This window comes from Hakea prostrata, chromosome 9, assembly GCF_041222555.1.
Source record: "Hakea prostrata isolate BN-2017 chromosome 9, UWA_Hpros_2, whole genome shotgun sequence".
Taxonomy (NCBI): Eukaryota; Viridiplantae; Streptophyta; class Magnoliopsida; order Proteales; family Proteaceae; genus Hakea; species Hakea prostrata.
The window spans coordinates 15,882,416-15,896,826 of record NC_142608.1 but is presented as its reverse complement, the minus strand read 5'-3'; the positions used below and the strand labels follow the sequence as shown (position 1 = coordinate 15,896,826).

Here is a 14,411-nt window from a genome sequence, read left to right as displayed (position 1 = left end):
CAATAAAACCAAAGAGGTTTTGGGTCTAGTCACCGTTCTTTCACACCACACCTCCTAACCCCCAACCCCCCCCCCCCAACATGAGTCCTGGGTCTCCAGTCCTTGCAACTAACTTGATGATGAAAATGAAAATGAAAAAGAAAATTGAAATTTTGAATTTTATACTAACATGTATATATGAGTGGAGATCTCCTCATTGGATCATAGTATACTCTTACGTATGAGGTATTGGTCTTTACCAACTGAATCACCCCTTAAAGTTAAAAAAACCTAACTTTGAGGTGTGGGGCATGTGGGAGACTCATGCCAATACCTTATACATGGTGAAGATTTTTTTTTTTTTAAGGTAATAAATGGTGAACATCTATTATCCATTTGAATAGACAATCTATCTAGACTCAATTGTTTTCCTTTTTATTGGGAGAGGGGAGGTGTTGGTTTCTAGGGCAATGTTAGTTGTGAAGTGTTGAAATGTCCAACTGGGGTGGTTCATTGTCTTTTTTCTGTTCACCTACTGATGTGTTGTTCTGACTGCTCATTTCCTTAGCAATTATGGGTTAAATATGAGTAGTAAGTTGATTGAGCCTCTTTTCGATCAGATGAAAAATGCCAAGGATCATGAGAATGTGTACTCGCATATATATGGCTTTCACTTTTCTATATAATAAATGTATAAGAATTCCTACCCTCTTCAACATGAGGTATTGATTTTTGTCAATTTGAACCATCCATGGGTGGCCTATGACATTTTTTGGGATAAAAGTTTGCTCTCGATGGCTCTAAGTCTATCGATGACTTACCTTGAGCTCGAATAAAGTTTAGGTGTTCAAAGTTCTAGTCGTAAGTCAAGTAATAGCCAGCTCAAGATGGTACTAAATTAGGATTACGATCGGATAGCATTATTCAGTATTTAACATAGCCCAGCACAACCCTACCATATAAGATATTTTCAATAAACCCGACGATGATTTTTTCTAAAGAAACTTTGACCTTGGCTCAAGGGATTGGAATGGGAGAGGGTCATGAGGGCGGGAGAGATGTAAAGATACAGAAAAATTTGAACCCAAAACCTCCTTAATCTTATTGTCTCTATGTAGAAAGTTACCACTAGACCCATCACTCTCTTAGAAGCACATTCACAATATTGTAACACTTTACTATTGCTTCTACAAATTCCATTTATGTATCTTTAGAATAACTACACAAATTACTTCATCTACTCTACCAAATAGAGAAAGTAAAGTCAATGTAGTGTTCTTGTTGTTTAATTGCCTCTCCCTCACCACCTAACTAACCAGGTTGGTGAATATTAATTTTCTTTCAGATTAGATTGATTTTTATATTGGTAAGCATTGGAATGTTCAAATTATATCCTCATCAGCAAAACATAATTAATTATTTATAATTTTTATTTTGTCTTCTTTGTTTTTTGTATTTTCTTTGTAACATGCATGAGAAGAAACATATTTCGGCATATTTGGTGAATAAATGAACTCAATTATATAAACTCGTTAGCATTCCTTCTTCCCAGGATAAATGGTAGTTAGCATCTTATTAAATGGAAGTTACCTTCCTGGCTTCTTGTATTATATTCATTTTTCAATTATTAAATTTCAATAATATAACTTTTTGTTCTCTATGATAGACCAACTGATATCATAGTGCACCTAATTAACAAATAAAAGAGGGGATTAGTGGTCCATGATGGTTACTTTAACAACTTAATTATGTGTTGATTTTTATTCACTTTTTTTTTTATGGATATTTCGTCTAAGTTGATTTGAACAGAATTTGCCCATCTTAAAGGAAACATGAAATACCTAAGTTAGAAAATTAAAAAGAAGTGCTAATAAATGCTGCCAGAGTCTAATATTTGTTTGCAGCCACATATGATAATCCGCCGCGCATGTGTATCGTCGCTCATCCACTTTTTTCTAGAACTGAGGTTCGTTTAGGCCAATTTATGCACACTTTGACTACATCCTCAAGGATAATTTTTTTCCAGATAATTTAAATATAAAGTGGGACTTTGTCGCTGGCCCAAGGGGATTTGAATACTTGACCTAATAGTTATGCAGCGTTGGTCTTAATGTCTTACCAACTGAGCAACCCCTTGAGGTTTCACCGCTCCACTTTTAGATCCAATAGCTGAGAAAAAACCAAGACAAGTATTGGATCTAAAAAAGGAACAAGTGGCAAATACATAGGCCCAGGGGCAAAGCTAGGATTTAACATTAGGGGAGGGGACAAGCATTGATGTTTCACACAAAACACATTGACTTTTCAACCATTGTCTTTATAGTTAAAAACCATTTTCTCCAATTGTAGGAGTCAAGTACTTATATTTCAACATGAAAAGAGGACCAGAGAAAAAATTTCAAAAAATTAGGGTGGAGGCAAAGTAAAACATGTCGTCGAATTTTGGCTGATTAGGTGACACCGAAATTGTTTCCCAAGAGAAACCGAGATAAGCAAAAAATTGCTAAAATATCAGCAATATCTCATTCAAAATCACCAAAATATCGGCGATATCTCATTCGAAATCACCGAATCGACCTATATATCGCCGATATCTCAATTTTGCGATATTTTCCCAATTTCTCGAGATTTTTAGGTGATTTTTCTCACGATTCTATAGTGGAATCTTCAAGGTCAATGGACAATCTTACCAATTTTGTCCCAATGATTCAAGCCTTAAAAGGCAATGTGCCAAATGTGTTAGGGGGGAGAATCTACATAGAATAATTTCAAGAAATAATTCAAATTAAGGTAAATATCATTTACCTCCCCTCTTAGCTAGACAAATAGCACTTACACCCCTCTTAGTTGGATGATATCACTTACCTCCCCTCTTTCATAGCAAATATATCTAACACCTCCCCTCTGTTAAGTTTCTCGGTTAAATTTAACTTTTACCGTTAAATATTTTTCTAAAACCCTAAACTACCCTTGACTAAAAATATTTTTTAATTTTAAACCCTATATTACTTAAATCACCCTAACAGTTAAACTACTAAATTACCCTCAATTAAAATAATTATTAAAAACCAAAAAACTAAATTATTTTTAATTATTAAAAGCCCAACATAACCTTTTTTTGAAAGAAAAAACAAAATTTATCAAACCATTGAAAAAACCCAAAATAGTAGTACGTGTTTAATTTTATCTAACATACCCTTTTTTTTTTTAATTGCATTTTTTATTTTACTTGATAGTAGTACGTGTTTAATTTTATCAACATACCTTTTTTTTAATTGAATTTTTAATTTTACTTGATAGTAGTACGTGTTTTTCTAAATTGTTTGATAAATTAAAAGAAAAAGAAAAAAAAAGGTATGTTGGGCTTTTAATAATTAAAGATAATTTTGGTTTTAACTATTATGGTGATTAAGTAATATAGGGTTTAAAATAAAAAGGAAATATTTTTAGCAAAGGTAGTTTGGGGTTTTAGAAAAATATTTAACTATAAAAGTTATATTTAACCGAGAAAGTTAACAGAGGGGAGGTGTTTGATATATTTGCTAGGTAAGAGGGGAGGTAAGTGATATTATCCAACTAAAAGGGGGTGTAAGTGCTATTTGTCTATCTAAGAGGGGAGGTAAGTGATATTTACCCTTCAAATTAGGAAGACATTTTGTAGCAAAATCTTCAAGATCAACGAGCAATATTATTAATTATATCCTAGTGATTTAGGCCTCAAAAGGCAACGTGTTAAATGTGGTCAAGGAAGAGTATGTACATGAAAGAAATTATGGAAACAATTCAAATTATGAAGGGCATCTGTAATAAAATCTTCAAGTCAATGAGTGATCTTTCCAATTATGTCCCAATGATTTAAGCCTAAAAAGAGAACATGTTAAATATGGCTAGGAAAGAGAATTTGCATAGAAGAGTTTATAGAAAATAATTCAAATTTTATCAAATATTGACATCAAATTAGCCTATATACCAAATTTGGGCCCAAAACGACCTAAAATACCCCTTGAAATGGGGGGTCGAAATCTAGCCATATTTCGCTGAAATTTTGATGAAATTTACTGAAATTTCAAACATTGGGAGGGTCACGTACAGATATTTCACACATAGAAAGAGAACCATGAGAAATTTAAAAAAGGGGGGGGCTTGCACCCAGGTAGCTCTGCCCTTTGCACGGGCCACACAAGAAGTCATCCTTGCGATGGCAAAATAATAATCAGCCCAGCATGCAAAACTCTTTCATCTTTTCTTTTGGAAAAGACCTTTTTTACCCCTTTTATGTCCAACCCTACAATTAACATATACAACTAACTTATCAAAGACTGATGATACATAAGATGTCAAAAGTTCAAAACTTTTTAGGGTCTCTCCTTAATATATAAGTTTTTTTATGAAGATCAGTCAAGTGTGTATAAACTGTCCTAACCAACTTGATTAAAAGAAAAGGAAAAAAAAAAAAACTGACACCCTCACCCTCTCCAATGAGGAAAACCTAGATTTCCATTATGCTGAGATATCTCTAGTTTTGTGATTCATCTCCCTCATAATTCCAGCCAATATTCTCAAAACCAAATAGCTAAACAACAATTTAATGATTAATAAAGTAGAAGTCATATTTTCTAGTCTATTGCTCATTTCTGACTGGAAAATTTCAACAAATCCATACCAATTTACAGCTCTAGTGTCTTAATCAAACCAAATGGGTTCAACCGATGCAATTTTTTTAATCCAAAATGTGTTTGAAAGTCAAAATCAGGAGATTATTCAAGTCTGTTCATGTCATATGACAGGAAGGGGAAATAGATAACTTAATTTCCAAGTATTTGTTAGCAATCAAGCATAATCCATACCAGTTCTTAACGTATATATAATAATGATTTGAAGCTTTAGAGGTTTTCTTGTCGTCAACCTAAAACAGCTGGGTTTCTTCAATGTCCACCACTGGACTATAACCTTAAAGCATCAATATCAATGAGTTCTTTGAAGAAAAGTTTTCACAAAGAAAGAAAAATGTAATCAATAATCACACAATGGACACGAATTTTCATGGTTCGGTGATGAATACAAAGATCTTTGTGGTTTTATTAATTATCTATGTTTATACTTCATAGAAAGTAAAAAAAGAAATGACCTGTTCACTGAACCATAAGAATGCTACTTTGAAATAACCTAGTTGATTTTCAATTTTTTCATTATCAATCTTTTACCTTTTTTTTATTTTATTGGGAAATTGGAAATCTTGAAGGTACCTTATGAAATGAAGAAATGAAGAAATGAAGAAATGAAGAGAAGGGATCACATCAAGTTAAGCTGCCAAAAAACGAACCAATCCGCATCAAATGGGTATCACCTATACCTCCATGTATCAAATTAAACGTGGATGGTTCCTTGTTTAAAGATCGAAGAGCTGTAGGATTTGGAGGCATTGTGCGGGATCATGGGGACAATAAACTCTTTTGCTTTGGAAGAGGGACCGATTCTCAAGACATTCTCATTATTGAAGCTCTGGGAATGCGTCAAGCCTTGTTGTGGGCCAGTGATTTTCATTTACAGGAGTTTGAAGTGGAAACCGACAATCAGGCACTAGTTCACATCTTGCATCAAGATCTATATGAAGTACCATGGAATATATTCCCAATCATATCCGACATTCAAGAACTCAGGCTTCAATTTGCATCTCTCACTTTCACCCATATCTATTAGGTGTAGGTTGTAACAAGGGTTTCTCCCTAAATAAATGACATTGTGCTTTACCAAAAACAAAAAAGTAGGAAGTATGCGAGGGAAGCAACCACGAAAGGAAGAGACACAGTGAATGACAATTGAGAGAGTTGTCACCCTAGACAAAACAACCATTAAATTTTGGCATGGGGCACCTTTTTTTTTCTTCTTTTTTTGAAAGTAAGGACACGAGGGACTAAGTGAAGTGTTGGAGATCGAGAGACCCCATTTTCCTTTGGTGTTACATATTATTAGGTGGAAATTACCATTTATTACATATGATCATGTCCACTCAATGGTTGAACCTGTGGTAACCTACATGTATTTTCCTGTACAAAAATCTTATCCCATTTTCTAATTCGAGATTTTCGTATGCCAAGATCTCAGATATGAACTTGTGCCATCTAAAACCTCCATTAGATTAAAAAAGGGGGAAGGATTGTGAGCAGGGTTCCTATAAGTTTATATAACCCTAAACCTAAACGCAAAGCCTTCCAAAAGACCATTACGCCCTTCTTGAAAGTAAAAAAAAAAAAAACCCTCAATAATGATGGTCATTTAGTGTGGCCCTGTCTAAGCTTAAAGAACCACAAAGGCACTCACCACACTAGGCATGTATCCCTTTTTTCCCAAAACTTTGTCCCAGTAAAATTTTCATTCTAATATAGAAAGATTCTTAAAATCTAGAAAGATTGTTTTTTAGCAGCCACGCCAAACACAACCACCCTAAATGCCCAAGAAAATTCCACCTTTCTAAAGCTATATACATGAATGACCACCAAACACTTTCTATTCCCCTAAAAGCTTATGTAGCCTCCACGCCAACTGTTTGGTATTATAAGCAAAACAAATATAAAAGCAGAATGATAACAAGACAACTCCTTTCAACTCAAAAGACAAAAGCAGAAAGCAACTCCACCAGCAAGAAATGTGAATTGGCCAAGTGAAATCTCATGTCTACTAGGGGAACATAATAAAGGATTTGGAGATAGGCTTTACTTACTTGTAATTTTTTCTATACCCTTAGGAATGAGAAAACTTTTACTAGCTCCCTAGCCCGGAGGGCCTTTTCCGTCACAAGCCGGTCCATTTCCGATCCCTGGATACTCTCTTGTAACTGGATTTTTAGTGTGATTTTCTTGTGTTTGCATGAAGTTTCTAGGGTGAAATGAAGTGTAGTTAACCCAAAAAAAAAAAAAAAAAAAGCCAGAGAGAGAAGAAAAGAAAAATAAGCATAGGAATTTTTTTCAGAGAATACAAGCTTTCCTCTTCCCTTTAGCTAAAATTAATCTACTACCAGGAGAAAAGAAGAATATTTACCAGAATAGTTAGTCATCCAGGAATTTTCCAATATGCCAATGATCAAACACCAAAAAAGAATCAGTATTTTTCAACTCAGTTGTTATAATTTCTTCAACATTCTAGTATCCAGTTCTCAGTATCTCAACCAGGAGTTTTAAAAAATCTCTATTATCGGACCCTTCAAGAGGACAATCTAGATAGAAAGTTACTGGTTCGTGATAGTTTTCTCCACTGATCTAGATTGATCGGATGAAAGGAAAGATTGAGATTAAAACTAATCATAATAAAATAAAATAAAAACCAATCGAGACTGGAATTTACATCTCTCACCCAATTGCTTTCCTTGCAAACCCACAAAAGTTATTGGAAAACTAAACGAAGAGGAAACGACTTTTCCCAAATATTGACAAAGATGACCCACAAAAGAAAAAGCCAACCATCCTTACCTCAGAGAGTTGGAGAGATTAGGCATCTTCTTTTCTGAAAGTGACAAGAACATAATACAATGGGTAAGTGATAAAATTGTGAAGAAAGAAGGAAAACCAAGGCTAAGCTTCTTTATACATGCTTGGTTTCTGAACATTCAGCATAACCAAAACAGAGGCGATGAAGTTCTTGGTCCAGTTGCCATGCTGCTCGTGCTTCTGCTTCATAAAACCCAAGAAGGGGAAACCAAAGGAGAAGGGAGAGAAGGCAGGATGAACGAAGCAGCAAGTTTTCTGAAGATTTCTTCAACAATGTAGAAATAATTGTTATTGTTGGTTGTTTTTTGAGCATTACTACTGCTCAACCTCTTTCTTTGTTTTGGCAGTACTAATGGGCACTGTGCCTTTTAACCCAAAATGATGTAAAATGGAATAAAATGGTCCCTCAAGGCCTTTTCTGGTCTACTTGTTGATGCTTCTAGTTTTAAATGCTATCTATGCTACTGCAGCACATCAGCATCAGCTTCTCTTCTTGTTTTGTTCATTTTGATCTTTTGGCATCATACCCATCTCCTGAATTTGTTGTTCAATTGTCACAAAACCTGTCTCTGCAAGAAAACTGCAAAGGACACACTCATCAAAGATGTGCACGAGAGCTCCAAAAATGAAAAAATATGAAGGCTTCATTAATAGATATACACCCCCAACTCGTCCCATTACTGAAGAAACTGACCATGGAACTGCAAGTATGTCAACATCTCAAGAAGCATCATCACGTCATGAAATTTATAGGCACAAGGAAAGACCATGCACAATCAATTTCAACAGCTTAATAACACATCTCAACTACAGCAGAAACAAAGATTCTCTTGGGATAAACACAAGATGGTGAAAATAGATCTCCCACTCTTCATCTGATACACTCACCAGAACTCTTATGACAGTAATTAGGATAGTTCCATAATAGATTTAGCAGAAGTAATGCATCAACTTTCACTAATAGAATATATATATATACATATATATATATATCCGATCAAAGATCAAGTCTACAAAAAGTACATTTTTTTAATTCCTAGTTCCAAACATAAAGGCTTATTCGTATTCTGCAAAACACGCATATTTAGGTGGACATATGTCTACATGACCCAAAAAAATGCTTTGGTGGTCTCCAAGAGATGAAATGAAAAGGAATAATAATAATAATAATAATAATAACAAATAAATAAACAAAACAAAAGATTTTCAATATACATTTGTTGGATCAGGTTTCAAATTGCTGGGCACGGAAACGAGTACCGAGCCACTGGTTATTCATACTTGAGGTCAGATTTTGCAAGCCTTGTTGTCTATACACTTGGAAATACTACAGCTGGCATTTTGTTTTAATTGAGCACACACAATAATCTACAATTTCATCTTATATTTGTGGTTCAAACTGTGAATACCAGATTAATAATAACCGTTCAAGAGTATTACTTTTAGTAATTGTTTGGCTATGTTGACACTTTTCAAATGTTTATTGTCATTGAAGCTTTCAACAACTTTTCATTTACAAATGCAATTTTTATCAATGATAATATGAAGCGATCTCGTTGCACATCACGTTAACTAGTGACTTCCTAAAAGAAACCAATACAAGCCCCATAGCATTGGACTTACTTTGGGGACTCCATTCCTTCAAGATTACCATTTCATATGCTTTAACTGTAAATATCATGGACATTGTGCCCAGCTCAGTTCTATAGCGAATGAAATGTGAATTTCAAAAGGACAAAAAGAAAAAACAGAAATGGGTAGAGATGCGAATTAATGTTTACTCATGATATCTTACAAGATGTGTCAATGCAATTTAAAGAAATAACCCAAAATGATAACATCTACAAGCATGGTAACCCCAGTTCAACTTATAATTCTCAATGGCAGTGGTAGTACCAGATGAGTTCGATTAAGCATCAAAATCATGTAAACAAGAACCACTGATGGACAGGATGATAGATATAGGAGAGACAAAAACTGCCACAACAGAACATCATAAACGGGTAAAAAAATGATATGGAAGGAAGTAGTTGTTTTCACTTGACTTTAGTTCAATGCGAACAGTATTCCAACTCTATGGAACAGCAGGGAATTACCACTACTTCAGGAAGGTCTCAGACAGCTTCAAATAAAGATAAGATTGCATAAAAATGCAATAGGAAAAAGGGGAAGACAGAAAGGGTATGACCATAGCATCTCAGCTGTTTCTTGCAGCAATTAAGATACAAAAGCCACACATTCAAATCACATGGTAGACCTTACAACATATTTTATATAGAAGGTCCACTTCCTCCAAAAGGAAACTAGTCAAACCAAAGTTGACAAAGAATGTCGACGTAAGTAGCAGTGGATCATTAAACATCAAGTAAGAAGCAAATACAAACAACTTATTAGAAAGTAGAAACCAACTATGACTACTAAAAACCAAATTAGTAACTAAGATAGGTAGTAGCTAGTAGTAAACTAGCAATACTACCAAAAAAAACCCACCAACCTATATCCAGGAAACTCAGGCCATGGGTTTGGTCCTGCCCCATCCAGTTGCCGAACCATATGCCCGGTTCTTCTTAAGCCTAAGACTGTGTTGTTTGCAGTGCTTGTCTACATCACCCACGTTCATAATCTGGGATTAGTGTGAGCAACCAGAACTAGAAGACTACTTAGTTAACATTCACGTTGACTAGTTATGAATCCAATGAAAATGTAGACATCAGATGCCTCATGCCACAAGGCAAGGACACAAAACCCACACTGGCATACTTTGGATGGAATCCAGACAAACATTATATACCTGGTGCAGATTAGAAGACCTACATCTGAAAGTCCAAGAAGCTGCCCAAGTAGTTATATTAACAGTCATACTAGTACCAGTGGCAGTTGTAAGGTAGATTCCATAACCTTGCATTTGTTCTCAACTTTATGTTTTTAAGTGAACTGTGGTCCAATTGGTTCACTTTATTCTGACTTTTAGTACAATAATTAAAGTCATTTAGTTCTAGGGTCCTATTAAATTAGTAAAAAGGACCTATCTAAAGCCTCCACACATGGGAGCATTATTATTCTTCTTAAGTCAGTTTTTCAAGTCTATTATGACTAGAACTTTGTTATTTGGCTATAGCGCCCTATATATACCCCACTGTGAAGAATAGAATGGAGTCCAGAGTTTCAAAAATTGCTTATGAACTTCTGTTTGGTTGCTGCCGCCTTCTCTGCAAGAGTGTTATGCTTGGTGTGGAGATCCAAGTAGTGTTTCCCTGGTGATTCAGAGTCCAGGAGTGCCAGTGCTTGGTTTCAGGAACCAAAAAGTTACTGATTTTGACTGCGACCAGTCTTCAGAGAAGATCAGCCCTACCAGCTGCTGCCTTGGGAAGTCTACTTCTTGTTAAGAAGATCTGATCATCCCCATGCCTTTTTCTATCCCCATCAATCTGTTTTCCCTTTTTTCCCTTCTTCTTTACTTGACTTCAAGAACCTCCACTGGCCCATCTTATTTCCAAACCTGCAACTCCCTAAATGACTAAATCTCATAACTTCCATCAGTTTTTACCCAGTTTCCAACCACAGCTGTCCCTCATAACACCCCCCCCCCCACACAAAAATTAAAAAAAAGCACACACACAAAATCATTGATTGCAGCCCATTTCTAGCATCATGACCATATGTCCTACCCCACTTGTGATTCCAACTTCAGCTAAACCTATCCACTGCATTCTTGTAAATTGAAAGCAAAACAGTTCCTAAAGCCCCTATAATCAAAACCTTAAAACCTACTTCTGCCCATCAGAATCACTTGAAACTTGATACACCATCTTCCTTTATCATTCCCGACACACTTCTAAAGCTATCAATCAAACAGGCCTTCCAGGAGCCGGTTTTGGGATAACCAGTTTTCACCCCAAAACCCCTAACCAATTTTCAGGTTTACACTAAAGTCCAAAATCTTAAGTTGGTTCTTATACAGATCCTAGTGATTGGCCATCAATCCAGTTGAGGCTACATCAACACCTTTTGCTGAACCACAACAAAATGAATTATGAAGATGACCTCACTAGTTGCTCCTATGGTCTGAAATTTAAAGAGTATGCCTTGACTAATTTTAGGTATTCTCCTACCTTCCCATTTTGTTAATATCTGATGCTGAGACAAACAACAACTCTGACAACACTTTCCGCTCTTGGATAATTAATACATGGATCTTTATATCTTTATCCAATTAAAAATGTATGACTTTCCACATATATGAAGTACTCCATGCACTTCAAGACGGTGAGTAAGGATCTGAGTTTGAGCTATAGAAAAAACCACAAACAAATGCACCAAAATAAGAGACAACATAACCATCATCCAAAAACTTTCTTAAATAGGAACTTTCATGGCTCGCATGTAATACCCTTCATTCTCCTACTTATCACCCTTTGTTCTCCTATTATCAAACCCTTAGAGCTTAAGGGCAGATACCATCACTACCGTACTCCAAGAGGAACCACAGAACACCACTTACAGCCATCACAAATATAGGTATCAGTTTGCAAGCACCATAAAAGACAACGAACAATTCCCTGGTATCTGGGTCAGTGGTCAAAATCTATCATAAGAAGGAAATCCCTAATCTGCAAGTCTCCTGAACTCTTCCCTTATGTAACTCTGAATTTTTCAGTTTAACAGATACGAACATTTATGAAACCTGCATTATTCGTATACTTGTTCACATAACTAAGGGCCTTGAGAAAAAATTCTGTTCAATCATCGTGTTCATACTACATCCTTGCAGATGAATTCTGCAGTTTTATTGAGCTGAACCTTACAGTTTTCTATTCCAGCTATTCTCTAGGATTAAGAGCTCCAATCTGTTACCCAATATCTAGGATTAAGAGCACCAACATCTATAAAATTCTGAATACATAAGAAACTCAAGAGCTGGCACCTGAATGACAATGGGAAGAGAAAACAAAGACATGAAAGGGAAGCAAGGGCTATGAAACTAAAAAATGTTAGGGTCCCCCTCGAGTTGTTGGTTTCTCTTTAAATTTTATTGCAATAGAAATCTACAACAACACCATGTTTTATTGCAATAAAACTCTGCGGTACATAAATATCCAAGTTTCCAGCCTGGTAACCTTAGCAAGCTCATAGCATGTATTCATGGCTTAAATATACTGAGAACATTACATTGGATCGTTGCCTACTGAGGTTTGATCTAATATATGGGTGGTAGGGGCCAAACTAGTATCGAAAGGGTAAAATTTTGCATCAGGGAATGGAGCGTTTTGATATATCAATCAAAATACCTAACATTTTCTGGAATCTCAAAACAGCAATCATAGGCAGACGGCAAGACCCTGCCCATAAACAGAAGCACCAACTAACTTTCAACAGTTATTCAAGCAGCAGCAACACAATATTCAGAATAACTATATAACCGCATGATCCAGAAACTCAAAGTCAACATCAAATAAATATTTATGAAAATTTACATAATGTAAATAAATTACAATTGAGGAGAGAAATAAGTACCCGCTAAGGAGAAAGAAAAGCACCCCCGCCAGAAGCACGAGAAAAAGAACATGAAAAATCATGGTGAAATCAGTGGATGAGAAAGCTAAACCTAACATGGCAGCAAGGCAAACAGCAAGCGTAAGAAACGTGATTTTGAGCACAGCCCACGTTTGAACATTAACACCAGGAGCCAAAGCCCCGAGTAGAACTGCTTGCCCAGATGATATTTCTTCTTTCTGGCTCTGTAACTTGTCCATTTCTGTTTCCAGAATTAGATCTAAAAGGTGATCGGTGCTACCTTGTATTCAAAACAAAGAGAAAGGAAAGGAGAAAGGCTGTTTGGGCAGTTAGGGCTTAAATCTTTTGAATTTCAAGGTAATGTAATGAATAGGAACTCTGCCGTCATGAGCAGAAGCCGTTTCGATGCATCACGTTGCTTGCAGGATCTATATGAACGGGGAAAGGGAACGGTGGACCATTAAGAAAAATAATACGCCAAATGTAGTTGGAAGTAAAAAGAGAAGAACCTTGGGTAACGATAAATGTAGTTTTAAGTTAAAAAAGCGCCGCCTTTCATGCAACGGATAGATTTTTCTCTTTTCTAGTTTTTTTTTTTTCACATCTACCGAATAAAAAAGTAACAATTAGAAAAATAAATTGCTGGCTACCATGCGATGGCATGAATGGCTTTGGTTCTATTTTAGTGCTACAAAAGAAAAATAAGGGGGAAAAGACCTTTAAACATTCAAATTGGTAAATTATGGACTTATTTGATAATTCATCAATTATTTTTTTTTAAAATAACACTAAAATAGTTTTGTAATACTTTCGAAAGCAGAAACACTTTTTTGTTTGCTGCCAATGCAGGGTTGGTGGAGTGGTAAAGATCCATACTTCTCAGTGGAGAAGTATTAAGTTTGACGCTTACGGACGGCATTATATTTCCAGTATTAAAAAAAAATTGTAAATTTAAATTTATGTTTCCAAAATCAACCGAAATAAAACAATTTTATCAACCGATTTTTGGAATTTTTTTTTTATTTTTTTATTTCTCGAAGCAAGAAACACAAAAACCTTTTCTCGATAGGTTCTCAAACCAATCTAACATTTTCCAAAATATTCAATCAAAGTTACGTTTTCCCTATATCATTGGCATCTTGTATAAACCAACACTCGTTCTCTAAAGAGGATTTAACAAAATTCAAGTCAATGGATCCCAACCTCTCCATCTCCACATGTTAAGTTTCAAATTCAAAGAAAATAACCCATCCCCAATAGGAAAGGAATTCTCTGTCTAGAAATACAGAAGCAATATACAACACAAGTTCTTCATACATCAAAATGAAGCTTCATTGGACGCTGTAAGGCCATAAGGGTTGAATGCCGCCAAGCAAGAATTTAAAGACTTCAAACATAATAATACGCAATAATGTTCTAAATTAGGAAGAGCAA

At 35.4% G+C, this 14,411-nt stretch overlaps 1 protein-coding gene across 1 annotated transcript; it reads right to left on the bottom strand.

Annotated features, from left to right (window-relative positions):
- Positions 1–6,961: 6,961 nt before the first annotated feature.
- On the bottom strand, positions 6,962–13,432 carry LOC149004835 (uncharacterized). The gene is made up of 2 exons (XM_089169405.1): positions 12,978–13,432; positions 6,962–8,043 (listed from the first exon to the last, which is right to left on the bottom strand). Exons 1-2 carry the CDS (start codon positions 13,214–13,216, stop codon positions 7,944–7,946), a joined length of 339 nt encoding a protein of 112 aa, XP_089025531.1. The 5' UTR covers positions 13,217–13,432; the 3' UTR covers positions 6,962–7,943.
- Positions 13,433–14,411: the final 979 nt, after the last annotated feature.